The sequence below is a fragment of the Schistocerca americana genome, chromosome 2 (assembly GCF_021461395.2).
Source record: "Schistocerca americana isolate TAMUIC-IGC-003095 chromosome 2, iqSchAmer2.1, whole genome shotgun sequence".
NCBI classification, from domain to species: domain Eukaryota; kingdom Metazoa; phylum Arthropoda; class Insecta; order Orthoptera; family Acrididae; genus Schistocerca; species Schistocerca americana.
The window spans coordinates 327,934,763-327,951,008 of record NC_060120.1 but is presented as its reverse complement, the minus strand read 5'-3'; the positions used below and the strand labels follow the sequence as shown (position 1 = coordinate 327,951,008).

Below are 16,246 nucleotides of genomic sequence, written 5' to 3'. Positions count from 1 at the left end.
CGGTCTAGGAATGGTAGAACGATGGGTTCGATGACGGTTTGGATGTACCGTGCACTATTCAGTGTCCCCTCGACGATCACCAGTGGTGTACGGCCAGTGTAGGAGATCGCTCCCCACACCATGATGCCGAGTGTTGGCCCTGTGTGCCTCGGTCGTATGCAGTCCTGATTGTGGCGCTCACCTGCACGGCGCCAAACACGCATACGACCATCATTGGCACCAAGGCAGAAGCGACTCTCATCGCTGAAGACGACACGTCCATTCACGCCTGTCGCGACACCACTGGAGGCGGGCTGCACGATGTTGGGGCGTGAGCGGAAGACGGCCTAACGGTGTGCGGGACCGTAGCCCAGCTTCATGGAGACGGTTGCGAATGGTCCTCGCCGATACCCCAGGAGCAACAGTGTCCCTAATTTGCTGGGAAGTGGCGGTGCGGTCCCCTACGGCACTGCGTAGGATCCTACGGTCTTGGCGTGCATCCGTGCGTCGCTGCGGTCCGGTCCCAGGTCGAAGGGCACGTGCACCTTCCGCCGACCACTGGCGACAACATCGATGTACTGTGGAGACCTCACGCCCCACGTGTTGAGCAATTCGGCGGTACGTCCACCCGGCCTCCCGCATGCCCACCATACGCCCTCGCTCAAAGTCCGTCAACTGCACATACGGTTCACGTCCACGCTGTCGCGGCATGCTACCAGTGTTAAAGACTGCGATGGAGCTCCGTATGCCACGGCAAACTGGCTGACACTGACGGCGGCGTTGCACAAATGCTGCGCAGCTAGCGCCATTCGACGGCCAACACCGCGGTTCCTGGTGTGTCCGCTGTGCCGTGCGTGTGATCATTGCTTGTACAGCCCTCTCGCAGTGTCCGGAGCAAGTATGGTGGGTCTGACACACCGGTGTCAATGTGTTCTTTTTTCCATTTCCAGGAGTGTATGTCCATCTTATAGTATTCTTCCTAAATAATCGCCCATCTTTTGTGACTATTAACAGTACCGATTCCCATACCTTACATCCCACTGTAGGTATGCTCCAAGGCTCCGTCGTTTCTCCTTTCCTTTACATCCTCTACACTGCCGATATGACCATACCGCGTCTGCCACCCACCTACTTTAGTGGCTAATACCACCACTATCCTCGCCCTGTGCCTTACACCGCAGAAATCCCAACGAACCCTCCAACTCCATCTCAATCATTTTACCTCCTAGTATAAACAAGGACTCTTCAAGATTAACCCTTCCAAAACCCAGGCAATAATTATAGAACAAACCCACCCACACCTTCCGCCTTCGCGATTTCTACCTTACCATTTACGATCATCCTATCAAGATAACTAATACAGTAAAATATCTTGGACTAACCATCAGCCAGCAACTTATATGGAAACCTCAGCTTCTAACCGTCCAACAGGAAACTCACAATACACTAAAAACAGTAACTGGATGAACTTGTGAATGGCATCTCTCCACTGCCCTCCACACCTACAAAATCTTGATCCGACACATCCTCTCCTACGTAGATTTTCAAGGATGTCCGTCTCGCCTAAGTTCTATAAATAAATCCAGATCCTCACAAAAAATGTTAAAATATTAAGTAGCATCCGATTAAATCCCTGACATTATTAGTAATCGGATCGAACAGTTTGTTTCGAATAAAACATGACTATTTTCAACATATTAGACTTGAGTGGAAGGTTCCTTATGACAGATCCTTCGCAGCTGCTTGAAAACGAAACTTTGGTGAAATTTCGAGAACTGGAGCACAAACTGAAAGCTGAAAATTATCCAGCAGTAAGTGGCACCGAGTTCATGGAAGACTACAATCGATAATTTACAAAAAACGAGAAACAGAAGCAGTAGGTGCTTAAAGTCATATCGATGTATCGCGGCTACTTTCCGTATCATAAAAAAGTGACTTTATCAAAGAATAGGTATTTACAAAAGACATTTCGTTTCCTCATCTTATTTGCTGCACAAAGATTGTACATAATAGTATTATAAATTGAGTTATTAAAGTCTATACTAAAAATTCAGTTATTAAATTTAACATTGCTGGTTAATCATCTATTTCCGTGAAAAATTTTTTGAGATCAAAAGTAAGTGAAATTTTCATGTGACTTTTTAATTTCTTTTTTCAAATGTAGGGGACTAGGAATAGTGGTTTCCTGTTTCCTACAGTGGGTAAATTACACGCAAGTTATTTTTGTACAATGGAACCTAACTAGTGGGTGTCACACAGAAGAAAGTTAAGCTTGAAAAATAAGAGCCATCGTAAGTTAACATAGACTTTTGCACGATACCGTTCTTTGAATTTACTACATAATGTGCATCGCCGTGGAAATCGCCACGGAACATGCTGATCATTACGACATTCCTCATATCGTTCATCAACGTCTGCTAATTTCTATACATCATTGCGTATTTACGATCCTTCAGTTTTTCCTTTCTGATGAAGTCACAGAACTTCCTATTTTGCCGCTCTATACCGACAAACTCAAGTGTTTTCACTCGTTAGTCTGTGAACCAAGCCTGAAACTCGTCATTACCATTAACTACAGATCACAGAATGCTGTGAACGTATCTGTTCTTTGAAGCCACATAGAATGTGCAGGTCGTGGACGGGTATACATGTCATATCCACTTATAGGGTTAATGCTGTTGTGTAATTTGTATTTAATATGGTTGTTTTAGGTAGGAGTGTTTTGAGGTATGGTTACGTAAGATACCGCTAGATGTCAGGTCCGATCTACCACGTTTACGATACTGCCAACCTCAGCGAACAACTCCGCTCCCGCTGGTACCGTATGCTTTGTTTACTCTGCTTTGCTTTGCGTTGTGCGTTAGTCGCTATTTTCTAATTTTGAAATGAGGAGACAGATTAATCCTGGTCCATCAGGGGATATGAGTACGACTTACAACGCCAGAATGGACCGCCGTTCCATATGACTATGGTTCACGGCTGGACTGTGAGTGCACAGTATATGGGTCAGCGAGGCCATCTGATTTGCGGATCCTTGACGCTGTTCACCATGCTGGGATCCGACTGGCCACGGGTGCTTATCGGACCAGTCCCGTACCCAGCCTCTGTGCTGAGTCTGGCGAACCGCCACTTACCATCCGGCGGCAGCTCCTGCTGGTGCGCCAGTCTTGTAGGTTTCTTGCAGCTCCCAGATCGCCTGCTCACCATCTTGTTGCCCATCCACCTCTGGACCGCCTTTTTTCCCGCCGTCCCCGGGCTACGTTGCCGTTTGGGATCCGTGTGCAACGTGTACTAGAGTCCCTCGGTGTGGAGTCTGTACAACCCCAAATCCAAGGTTTTAACCGCCTGCCACCCTGGTTACTGAAGAAGCCCAGAGTGATTTTAGATTTATTGCAGTACAAGAGAGATTGCACTCCTGCCACCGTTTTTAATGCAGCATTTTCTGCCATTTCATCTGAGCACCACGACTATGTAGCTGTTTTTACGGATGGGTCGAAACAAGGGGATTCTGTTGGTTGCTCAGTTGTTTTTCCATATCGTGTCCTCAAGGTCCGACTGCCTCAGACTTTTACTGTCTTTGATGCAGAATTGTTTGCGATCTTGCGGGCACTGGAGCACATGAGACATTCTTCCTCTCCTAAATTTCTTGTCTGTTCCGATTCACTCAGTGCCCTTCACTAATTGCAACGTTTGTATCCGGCAGACAAAATTGTCCAGACCATCCAGGATGCCCTCATCCGACTACAGCGACTGGGGAAGGTTGTAGCTTTCTGCTGGGTTCCGGGGCATGTCGGCATTGCTGGGAATGAAAGGGCAGATCTCGCAGCCAAGGAGGCGTGTCTCGCCCCACAAGTATCTCAGTGTGCTATCCCCTTGCACGCACTCACCTCGCTGTTGAGCTCACGGGTCATGCGTCGGTGGGAGGATGAGTGGCTGGAAGTGACTGACAATAAGCTCCGTATAGTCAAGCCCACAACGCGTGTGTGGTGTACTTCCTTTCAGCCCCATCGACGGGACGAGGTTCTCCTCACTCGGCTTCGAATAGGCCACAGCCCTATGACGCATGGCTTTCTTCTCCGGCGAGAGGACCCTCCAATGTGTGGTGCTTGCGGCGTCCAGGTCACTGTGCGCCACGTTTTATTGGATTGCGTTTTATTTTCTGACCAGCGGGTCGCGGCTGACTTGCCAGCGGACCTGCCATCTCTTTTAGGCAACACTCGGACGAATGTGGCTAAAGTTTTAAAGTTCTGTGCCCTGTCAAATGTTTTTACAAAGATTTTAGGGAGAGGATTTTAATTTGCTCACTGTGTGACAAGCTCGCCAATATTTTATGTAAGTGGCCAGCCAACAACAATTTCCTGTGACATTCTTGTTGCTATGTTTCCCCTTTCCGTAGGTTTTACTTTCTTAGGTAGCATTTTCCTTCTTTTCCTGCTTTCTTTGAGTGTGTGCTTTAGTTTTCTTAGGTCTGTCCACATCCGTTCCTTTTAATGTGTGTCAGGGCGCTGATGACCTCGATGTTGAGCGCCCATAAGCCTCAACACACCACCACCACCACCACATATGACTATGTGTCAGTTCTACATTCTCAGAAGCACAAAACTCGAACGAACGCTGTCAAGCCTGGGAAAGAGAGACGAGACTGATTCACTGAGGCGATTCACTATTTAAACCTCAACAATTACACCGCTTAGCTCTCAATAACTACACTATTCATTTATCAACAATTACAAAAACTAATTGATTTTTTGAAACATATGAATGTGCAAATTATTTAGATAGTGTTAACAAAATGGGAAAAGCTTTTTAATTTCTGAATGCAAAAGTAATAATTAAATTTTTCCTTGCAAAAAATGTTTACAAACAGGTTCGTACAGTCACAACTCTCTGAGATACAAACAGTTACACTAATTCAAATATGATAGCTTCGAACTGATGTCATTCAAGAAAATTTATAGGCCTATTTAATGGCCACTAAAATTGTGATTTCAACTTCTCTACAAGTCAGTAGTCAGATTTTAAAATTGTTGACAAAAACAGATCATATCAGACAACTGGAACTATGAGTTGCATAAGGAGATCCATATAACGTGCAGATGGCGATGTGCACCTAACATGCCTACAAGGTAAAGAAAAACGGACCAAGAATGAAGGAGCTTGTGAAATTACACCACACAGTCACACAAGCTGAGTGCAGTGGATGCTCCTGCATAGCACGTGGCGGAGTAGAAATCCATATGCGACAGTTCTGTCCATTCACGACACCATGCAGAGTAAAACGTGCTTTGTCTGTCCAAAGAGCATCTCCTGGCCACATTGTTATCCATTTCCATGCATTCAAAATAGAAGGCCAAAGCCAGGGCGTTGTAGGGTACGTTGTGTATTCATTTCGTGAAAATTCTGAATCATGTGAGGATGCCAATTTTATAATGCTCCGAAAAACTTTTGAACTGTGACACACCTCGAGCACTGGCTGCAGAATTTCAAACATTTACTGCACGATCGGGTATAACTACAGCAGCTTCATCAGCAACGCCATGGGAATGGGCCACCTCTCTCTGCTGCGTCACCAAATTGATTTGTTTCTTCAAATTTCTTGATCGTATTCTTTAGCCCATTTTCTGACATAGGGTCTCTTCACAGCTCTTTGTGTCGACGATATTACTACAACGCAGCGCCGCTATTGCTGCCGTTCTGATAAAACAACTTTACCAACAGAGACGCTATTTCTTCCTAGTAGACATTGCGTTTCGTTTGGAAAACTTCAGTCTTCTTAACCCTTTACACCAACAGTCACTTCACAAAAGAAATCAATACATTTGGCGAAGTGAAAGACAGCATACTGACGTCAAACATTCTGATTGCTTACAGCGCCGTATTTTTACCTGGTGGCAGAAAGGGGGACTACTATTTATTTCATCATACTGTAATGGTACTTGAATTACGTAACCATTACGGCACCCCACCTCAACCTCTCGATATCAGCAATATTCTACTGTGTTTCTGTAAAATAATTAACATATTTCTGTGACAACATTCAGATTTGACTTCATTAATGTAGAGGTACTTCGATACATCGATATGTATATATTGCAATGATATTATTCTTATGTGTATTCTTTCCTTTGCCACTATGATCTTTGACGTACTTGTAACTCTGATTTTTGGGTGCGTAAGGGGTTATTAGAGAGTCAAGCTTTGGTCGTCATGTTAAAAAGACGCAAATTGTAGTCAGTTTATGAAATGTGAACTTTAACAGTGAGGAAGATATTTTCAAGTATGTTTTATATTGTGAAGTGATGTTCTGGAACGAGTTACGTGATATTGCAACAAAAGTAATAAAAAAAGAAGTGTGACTTAAATTCGGAGTGCTGATTACTTTTTTACATCACCGTTGTCCTAACTTGCAAAAGTAGGCCTCTTCGAATCCGAGCTTGGAATCATCACTACCTAGATTTTCGACGATTGAGCCATGAGTTCACAAGAGACCAGCGTGGGAAACACGAAAAGAGGAGTGCCTAGTTTATCCATTATTTCAAGAAATGACTTTATTAATTGTGCTCGAATGACACCTGCCACATAATATAACTTTGTTGTTGTCCGAAAATGCAATATTTTGCAGCGTGAGCAACACTACAATCATAATTAATTTTTGACCTTTGCTGTGGTAGGGTTGTTAGAATACTTCGCGAACGCACCGATTAATGAACATACCTACTATTTTCAGCGTCCTGCAACTTATACAGCACATACTACGGCGCTCAGAAGACTCAGTTTTAACTATCAAGTTTTTATGGATGTATGGCTGTGTGAGGAATGTTTATGTTACATGACGTATGTGCCCACTGCTATGCCTGTGGACGTAGCGAGCGCTCTAGTTGCCTGGCCGTTTTTCGCAGGAGGGGAGCCCACCCAGTAGCGTCTTCCTGACGTCTGACAACAGCAGCAGCTCGCCGGTGCACGACCTGGCCGTGCTGTCGGCTGCCGACCACTCAGTGCTGAGCTACGGCACGTTCGGAACGTGGGCAGCGCTAATGGCCGGCGGGCGCGCCATCGTGTTCGACCTGGCTGCCGCCAACCCGCACCTACCACCGGGCACCCGCAACAGCGCCATGAGCTTCGCGCCCCACCTGCCGTCGTGGGAGCTCCTCACCTGAACCGGCTACCCTAGCAAACTTCACCAGCTCAGCACAGTAGGCATACAGGCTCTCGTTCTGGTGCAGCGACTGCTCTTACACAAGTCTGGCGTCAAGACATATATTTCTTTGTGATACGACTAGGAATTACATTAATATCCACACCAATAAATTTCTTAGAGTCGTCTCCATAACTCGTTTTTGCATTATACTTCTAAATCCTTTGAAATGTTAGTGTCGTGAGGGGCGTTCTGTAAACAATGCAACTTTTTTTCTGAAAGTTTGTTGGTCTTATTCAGGTTTCCAATGCACCATATTATTCCCCACTCTTGTGGCTACAAAACCCTGTTTTTCAACATAATCCCCTTACGCTATCTTACTGAGAGCGCCTGTTTGCATCCAGAATACCACTCTACTGGTCGGAGCCAACGTCTTATTGCATCAATAACCTCTTCATCATCCACATACTGCTTACCACAGTGTGCATGCTTCATTGGACCAAACAGATGAAAGTCGAAATGTGATGTATGGTGGATGAGGAAGAACAGTCCAGTGAGGTTTTGTGCGTTCCTCTCGGGTGCGCATACTCCTATGAGGCCTTGCATTGTCAAGGAGAAGTAGAAGTTCGTTTTATTTTTGTGGCGAAGAACACATTCAATTAATATCCTGAGTGTAGCACAGTACACTTCAGAGGACATCAAACAGAATAACCCTCTCCAGAGTCACCGATGGCAGTCGCCACGACTTTACTAACTGCCAATACGGCTTTGAACTTTTTCTTTGGAGGAGAGGTGTATTGCGATTATGCTTCGGGTTTGAAGTAATCAACCCATGCTTCATCGTCTGTGACGATGTTCGACAAAAGATTGTCACGATCAGTTTCCTCACATGCAAGCAATTCCACACAGATGGTCCTTCGTCGCTCTTTATGGTCCTCTGTTAGGCAGCGAGGAACTCAGTGGGTACACACGTTTGAGTACCCCAACTGGTGGACGAGTGAAACTTCCTGGCAGATTAAAACTGTGTGCCCGACCGAGACTCGAACTCAGGACTTTTGCCTTTTCGCGGGCAAGTGCTCTACCATCTGAGCTACCCAAGCACGACCCACGCTCCGTCCTCACAGCAGTTTTAATCTGCCAGGAAGTTTCACATCAACGCACATTCCGCTGCAGAGTGGAAATCTCTTTCTGGTGGACGAGTGTTTCAGCAGAACCACCAGAGACATTCCAGTGTGTAATGAGATGCTTCATTGTGATCCGTCGATCATCCCGAATGAAACTGTCCGCACCTTCCAAGATAGCAGGAGTCACAGCTGTGTGCAGCCGGCTGGCACATGGGACATCGGACAAGTTAGCACGAATTTGTTATGATGATGAAAGACACCTCGCTCAACGACTCTCCTTGCTTTCGCTCACTGCTAGGTCTTTGTAGACATCATGCTAATGACTATTGGCGATGTTATGGGTTCCCTCCAAAAGAAACTCAGTGACAACTCTCTGCTTGGAAAGCATCTCCAGTACAGACGCCATTTTGAAGGGTATGTATAGCGCAGTTATCGATCGCAACTTCAAGAAAATATTGGCGCTGAAGAGGGAATATTCCACGAAGACCCACAACAAAATATACATTTTTTCAACCAAAGTTGGCCAAGGAAAAAATATATTGCATTACTTACTGAACACTGCTCATACAATCCTTCTGATCGACCTATTCTTCAGCTCTCACTTACCAACGTCGAAATTTAACTCATTGTATTCAGGTTGGAGAAATCAATCTGATAATTATGTAAGAGCGTGAGAGGGGACGTGCAGTCGACGAAAATTAATCAGACAACCTTAGGTTGGTAATTCAGCAATGTGGAGTTCCGAACTTAAAACGACAGCCAATCAGCGGCGAACGCATGGAAGTGTGTCCGATAAGCGGAAATGAAATGTCATTTTTATTTATTTATTTTTGTTTTGTTTGACTGTAAACTGTTCATTTATTCTACACATCCATTATTTGAGCTTTAGAGCCATTCTCGAGTGCATGTTGAACTAAAAATTAATAAATCGTACACACATGTATAATACATTGCAAGCCATAGGAACAAGAAGTCATTAGAGATTTGAAAACATTTCTTACATGTTACAATAGAGCTGAACTGTCTGGCACGTACGATCATGGATTTTTTCTTTATTGTTGTTTCATTCCCCTCTCCCCATATAGGTGAGGGTGGGGTGGTAGCGGTACAATACTCACTTTTTCAGCTTAGAGTATTCACATAAATTAATGAAGAAATTACAAAAACTTATTTATGGATACAAATATTTTAAAATGTGGTGTAGAGATGATTACACGTATGCAGATTTGGTTTCTTCATTGAAAGTTTAAAAATGAAATAAAAAGCCTGACAGATAAAGACAAAAAGGCACATTTAAAACACTAAATTAAAATGAAATGATGATGTCCGTTAAAAAATAAATAACACTGCACTTTCACTAAACGGCTGAAGGACCTGTGCTGGGTCAAGAAACTTTGCGAAGATGATTGAGGTTTTAAATTTGTAAGTCACTGGATAGTATCTGTAGAAAGGAGTTATGCAGTAAAGTGGGCGTCGGGAAAGGTAGAAAGGTAGGATGAGTCTGGTGGGTAGGCGTAGCTGGAGTATAAGGAAAGGAAGGGAGGGAGTGAAAGGGAGAGGGAGAAGAGAGGGGAAGCCATGATGTAGATTGGAAACAGGTGGAGAAAGCTATAACTGGTAGGATGGATAAATAAAGGAACGATTTTCATTGCCTGGGAGAGGGAGTCAGTTGAAGTTGCATTGGCGTAGGCGTGTGTGTAGGTGCAGAGATGGTGGGATGTGTTTGTAAAGGTGTGGCAGCATAGCAGGGTTAGAGATCACCAGAGGGAAGACAATGGGGTTATTGGAATCTAGTTTGTGGGTAGGAGATACGGAGGTGTACAATGTGGATGAGGAGGTGTGGGAATATGATGTCATGGTAGAGGTTCCATGTGTGGAAAGCCAAATGGATGCAGAAAGCGAGACAGAGTGCATGGTGTTTGAGAATTTGGAAGGACATGTACAACTTTGGTGGGGTGGAGATCTGTGCAACATTTGTGTAGCAGAAGGAGGTGAGGTTTCCACCTTGGTTGCTGCTTGAGAGTTAGTAGTAGGTATGGTTCTGGCATAAAGGAGAGGAGTGAGGACAGAGCCTTGGGGCACTCCTCTAATGGGATTCATAATGAAAAAAAAACGTATTTCTGGTACATCGACGACATATGAAATGGCTGACATTGCCCACAGTGAGGAACCATTACCACATTGTGTGACGAATTTAACAGCCAATACGTTCCTATGACCAAAATTCATCATGTCTGCCCATAAACCGATGTTAACGTTTCTCAAAACAGTGGCAGATTTTGCAACAAAGCTGCACCACTGTGTGAGCCACATGATCTTTGGATTACAAAAGGCTTTACCAGGGAAGGTGGATATATATTTGTCTAAGTGCTTAACATGTTCTTTAAATATACCTTCATAGCACCCTCTTACAATGATACAACGCAACATTTCATACTTGGATGTAAATATAACCATTTTAGATGCACAAACAAATTCTGGTCTCAAAAATGATCGCTTGTGCTGCAATATTGTAACATGGTAATTCAATGATTCCTGGAGACTTATATGAAAGAAGTCACACCTGTGGAACAAATTGCGTGCTCCACGTGAAATGGCGAAATTATGACACAACTCAGAAGCTGAAAGATTCTGGGCCAGATCCTGCTCAGTGAGATTATTTACTTGTTCCAAAAAAGCGACAGTGTTTCCAATAGAACACGACTCTTCAACTTAAGGGGGGGGGGGTCTGCGTGAGTGGTAAGGGTTGGGCAGGAGGTAGGGGGTGGGAGTTGTGCATAGGGGTGGATGGAGAGGGCAGTTGAGGTGGAGTGTGAGGTGTTGGGGTGGCTGGGGGATGGAGCGGAATACGAAGTGGGCATAGGGGGACATAGAGGGAGTGAGGCAGAGAATGTTACATCAGTGAGCTATATTACATACCTGACTATATTCTTCAGTATTACAAGAATGCCCATTAAATTTATGTAATTGTAGTCCCACTACTTACAGCATATGAAGATCTGAACCAAACCTAATAAGTTCTATATACATCTCCAAGATGATACATCAGTAATCTATACTGCAATATCAACATGAATATTATTAATTACATATCAATATAGTCTTACTACTTAAAGCATGTGGAGATTGGAACAAAAACATAATAGATTCTACAAACATTTTCAAAGTGGCATACTTATGTATTTGTTTTATAGACAATGTAGTATGTGGTCCATTGAAGACTGTTAGGAGATATTAAGAAATCCGAAGTTACCATCTATTGACAAAAGGTCCTGTAACACATATACTTATATTATAGAGGTAGTGTGTTAAGTCTAACTTAACCAATGGGGCTCTGCTAAAAACAGCCACATTCCAATAGTGTCACTATTACGCAATAAAAACCTGAAATTACTACTAAGTAGTGTATATAACCCAATGGCTTAAGAAAGAACATTAGGGGTTTGCAGAATAAGGGGAGGAGAGAATTCGAATTGGTGGAGAAGGCAGGGGTGGGCAGGGATGAGGAATGTGTAATAGATGGTACATTAGTTTACTACACTATGTGTTTGACCATAAATTGCAGTATTACACAAATACCAATTGGGTTTCTTATTGAGATGGTCTTAATAATTACATCAAGATGAGATATGAACAATACATAATTTTTTTCATAAATAATATGAGATATTGGTATACTACACCATATGCAGGACCATAATTCCAGCATTATATAAATATCCATTCGCATCTGTTCAATGTCATATTGATGTGATCTTAACAACACCATCATGTGAAAATCTCAGGCATACATAGTTTGTTCCACAAACCTTTTCAAATTTTTAGAATTACATATGAATGCATTGGTTTTACAAATGGTAAATAAGAAAGGTATTATAATTATTAGAAAATTACTGAGACATTAATAAACGTCTTAACAGGTCCTTTGGGACACATACATGCATGATGGGGACACTACATTAGTACTAACTTTAGGGAGGGGGGAGCAAGGAGGCACAGTGGTTAACTGTACAATGGACTTAACCACATACAGTGACACTGAACTTATATGTATCCAATTAATATATAATATAATACTGTTGGCAAGGCCATGAGACACCTTCTAGGGTTGCTTGGCTGCCTTGTGCAAATCGTTTTATTCGACGCCACTTCAGCGACTTGCCCGTCGATAATGATGAAATTACAATGAGGGCTACACAACACCCAATCCCTGAACGGATAAAATCTCCAATTAGCTCAGGAATCGAGTCCATGACGCCTGATCCCATGGCAACAACACTAACCACTAGACCACACAAGTAGCACAGCGGTGAGTGAACGTGCTCTGGGGCGCTGACAATCATTTGTAACATGACAGGAATTTTAGAGAGGGTGGACTAATCATATGTTCGAAGACTTCAGGTTTCCAGCTATGTTGGAGACAGTAATTTCCAGTATTTCTTATAAAAAATGAGATCTGAGATTAAAAAAAACTGTATGAAAATTAATCTCCGTTTTCTTTCTTTAGCCACTGTTTTGGTTCAAATTTAGCGATGTACTGTATGTGTTAGAATGAAAGTAAATTTATGCTCTCTGTACAGTAGTAAAAACCGGTAAACCTGCAAACCTCCAATTGAGCTCCCGCCCGTAAGAACGCTTCAAACGTCTGACTACTTTAAAAATGACTTAAAGTGTCAAATATTGGACTTTAAGCGTAGAAGCGAGAAAAAGTTTAGGAGAGGTTTCAAATTACGCTTAAAGTTCGGTGGAAGTCAGTAAATGCTCTCGTTATGAAACACTGGATGAATATGGTCTGGGTAATTTAATGCTCCATTTTAAACAAAAGATAGTTTTCCACGCATCTCAATGTTAATGACGTCATATCTTCTGAAATATGCGTCGTACAGTGGCATATTTTTGCAGCTACATTCCATGGTATATGTGGATATGACTGCCAAACTACGTTACGAGTAGAGTTGGAAGTAACGAAGTTGTTGTGGACTTCAGTCCAGAGACTGGTTTGATGCTGCTTTCCATGCTACTCTATCCTGTGCAAGCTTCTTCATCTCTCAGTACTTACTGCAACCTACATCCTTCTGAATCTGTTTAGTGTATTCATCTCTTGGTCTCCATCTATAGTTTTTACCCTCCACGCTGCCCGCCAATACTAAATTGGTGATCCCTTGATGCCTCAGAATATGCCCTACCAAGCGATCCCCTCTTCCCGTCGTGCCACAAATTTCTCTTCTCTCCAATTCTATTCAACACCTCCTCATTAGATATGTGACCTACCATCTAATCTTCAGCATTCTTCTGTAGCACCACATTTCGAAAGTTTCTATTCTCTTCTTGTCTAAACTATTTACCGTCCATGTTTCACTTCCATACATGGCTACACTCCATACAAATACTTTCAGAAACGAATTCCTGACACTTAAATCTATACTCGACGTTAACAAATTTCTCTTCTTCAGAAACGCTTTCCTTGCCATTGCCAGTCTACATTTTATATCCTCTCTACTTCGACCATCATCAGTTATTTTGCTCCCCAAACAGCAAAACTCATTTACTACTTTAAGTGTCTCATTTCCTAATCTAATTCCCGCAGCATCACCCGATTTAATTCGACTACATTCCATTATCCTAGTTTTGCTTTTGTTGATGTTCATCTTATATCCTCCTTTCAAGAAACTGTCAATTCAGTTCAGCTGCTCATCCACGTCCTTTGCTGTCTCTGACAAAATTACAATGTCATCGGCAAACCTCAAAGTTTTTATTTCTTCTCCATGGCTTTTAATTCCTACTTCGAACTTTTCTTTTGTTTCATTTACTGCTTTCTCAATATACAGATTGAATAACATTGGGGATAGGCTACAGCCCATCCTTACTCCCTTCCCAAGCACTGCTTCCCTTTCGTGCCCCTCGACTGTTATAACTGCCATTTGGTTTCTGTACAAACTGTAAATAGCCTTTCTCTCCCTGTATTTTATCCCTGCCACCTTCAGGATTTGAAAGAGAGTATTCCAGTCAACATTGTCAAAAGCTTTCTCTAAGTCTACAAATGCTAGAAACATAGGTTTGTCTTTTCTTAATCTATATTCTAAGTCCGCAGCTCGTGGTCGTGCGGTAGCGTTCTCACTTCCCGCGCCCGGGTTCTCGGGTTCGATTCCCAGCGGGGTCAGGGATTTTCTCTGCCTCGTGATGACTGGGTGTTGTGTGATGTCCTTAGATTAGTTAGATTTAAGTAGTTCTAAATTCTAGGGGACTGATAACCATAGATGTTAAGTCCCATAGTGCTCAGAGTCATTTGAACCATTTTTTTTTCTATTTCCTAAGATAAGTCATAGGGTCAGTATTGGCCCACGTGTTCCAACATTTCTGCGGAATCCAAACTGATCTTCCCCGTGTTCGGCTTCTACCAGTTTTTCCATTCGTCTGTAAAGAATTCGTGTTAGTATTTTGCAGCCGTGGCGCGTTAAACTGATAATTCGGTAATTTTCACAGCTGTCAACACCTGCTTTCTTTGAGATTGGAATTATTACATTCTTCTTGAAGTATGAGGGTATTTCGCCTGTCTTATACATCTTGCTCATTAGATGGTATAGTTTTGTTAGGCCTCGCTCTGCCAAGGCCGTCAGTAGTTCTAATGGAATGTTGTCTACTCCCGGGGCCTTGTTTCGACTCAGGTCTTTCAGTGCTCTGTCAAACTCTTCACGCAGTATCATATCTCCTATTTCATCCTCATCTACATTCTCTTCCATTTCTGTAATATTGTCCTCAAAAACATCGCTCTTGTATAGACCCTCTACATACTCTCTCCACCTTTCTGCTTTCCCTTCTTTGCTTAGAACTGGGTTTCCATCTGAGCCCTTGATATTCATACAAGTGGTTCTCTTTCTCCAAAGGTCTCTTTAATTTTCCTGTAGGCACTATCTGTCTTACCCCTAGTGAGATAAGCCTCTACATCCTTACATTTGTCCTCTAGCCATCCCTGCTTAGCTATTTTGCACTTGCTGTTGATTTCGTTTTTGAGACTTTTGTATTCCTTTTTGCTTGCTTCATTTACTGCATTTTTATATTTTTTCCTCTCATCAATTAAATTCAATATCTCTTCTGTTACCCAAGGATTTCTCTTAGCCCTCGTCTTTTTACCTACTTGATCCTCTGCTACCTTCACTATTTCATCCCTCAAAGCTACCCATTCTTCTTCTACTGTATTTCTTTCCCCCATTCTTGTCAGTCGTTTCCTAATGCTCGCCCTGAAGCTTTCTACAACCTCTGGTTATTTCAGTTTATCCAGGTCCTATCTCCTCAAATTCCCACATTTTTGCAGTTTGTTCAGTTTTAATCTACAGTTCATAACCAATAGATTGAGGCCAGAGTCCACATCTGCCCCTGGAAATGTCTTACAGTTTAAAACCTGGTTTCTAAATCTCTGTCTTACCATTATATAATCTATCTGATACTTTCCAGTATCTCCAGGCTTCTTCCTTCTTTTATGATTCTTGAACCAAGTGTTAGCTACGATTAAGTTATCCTCTGTGCAAAATTCTACCAGGCGGCTACCTCTTTCATTTCTTACTCCCATTCCATATTCACCTACTACGTTTATTTCTCTTCCTTTTCCTACTATCGAGTTCCAGTCACCCACGACTGTTAAATTTTCGTCTCCCTTCACTATCTAAATAATTTCTTTTGTCTCATCATACATTTCATCAATCTCTTCGTCATCCGCTGAGCTAGTCGGCATATAAACTTGTACTACAGTGGTAGGCATATAAACGTGTACTACAGTGGTAGGCGTGGGCTTCGCATCTATCTCGGCCACAATAATGCGTTCACTATGCTGTTTGTAGTATCTTATCCGCATTCCTATTTTCCTATTCATTATTAAACCTACTCCTTTATTACCCCTATTTGATTTTGTATTTATAACCCTGTATTCACCTGACCAGAAGTCTTCTTCTTCCTGCCACGGAACTTCACTGATTCAGTAACAAAGTATCGAATTAAGAAGTCGTACCTGGTG

General features: G+C 42.8%; 1 protein-coding gene across 1 annotated transcript in view; it reads left to right on the top strand.

Moving 5' to 3' along the window:
* Positions 1-7,136, top strand: part of LOC124593996 (galactoside alpha-(1,2)-fucosyltransferase 2-like) — a 131,545-nt gene extending 124,409 nt beyond the window's left edge. The window contains exon 6 of the mRNA XM_047132347.1: positions 6,879-7,136. Within this exon, the coding sequence (XP_046988303.1) occupies positions 6,879-7,136 (258 nt within the window). The remainder of the gene's footprint in view (positions 1-6,878) is intronic.
* The last annotated feature ends 9,110 nt before the right edge of the window (positions 7,137-16,246 follow it).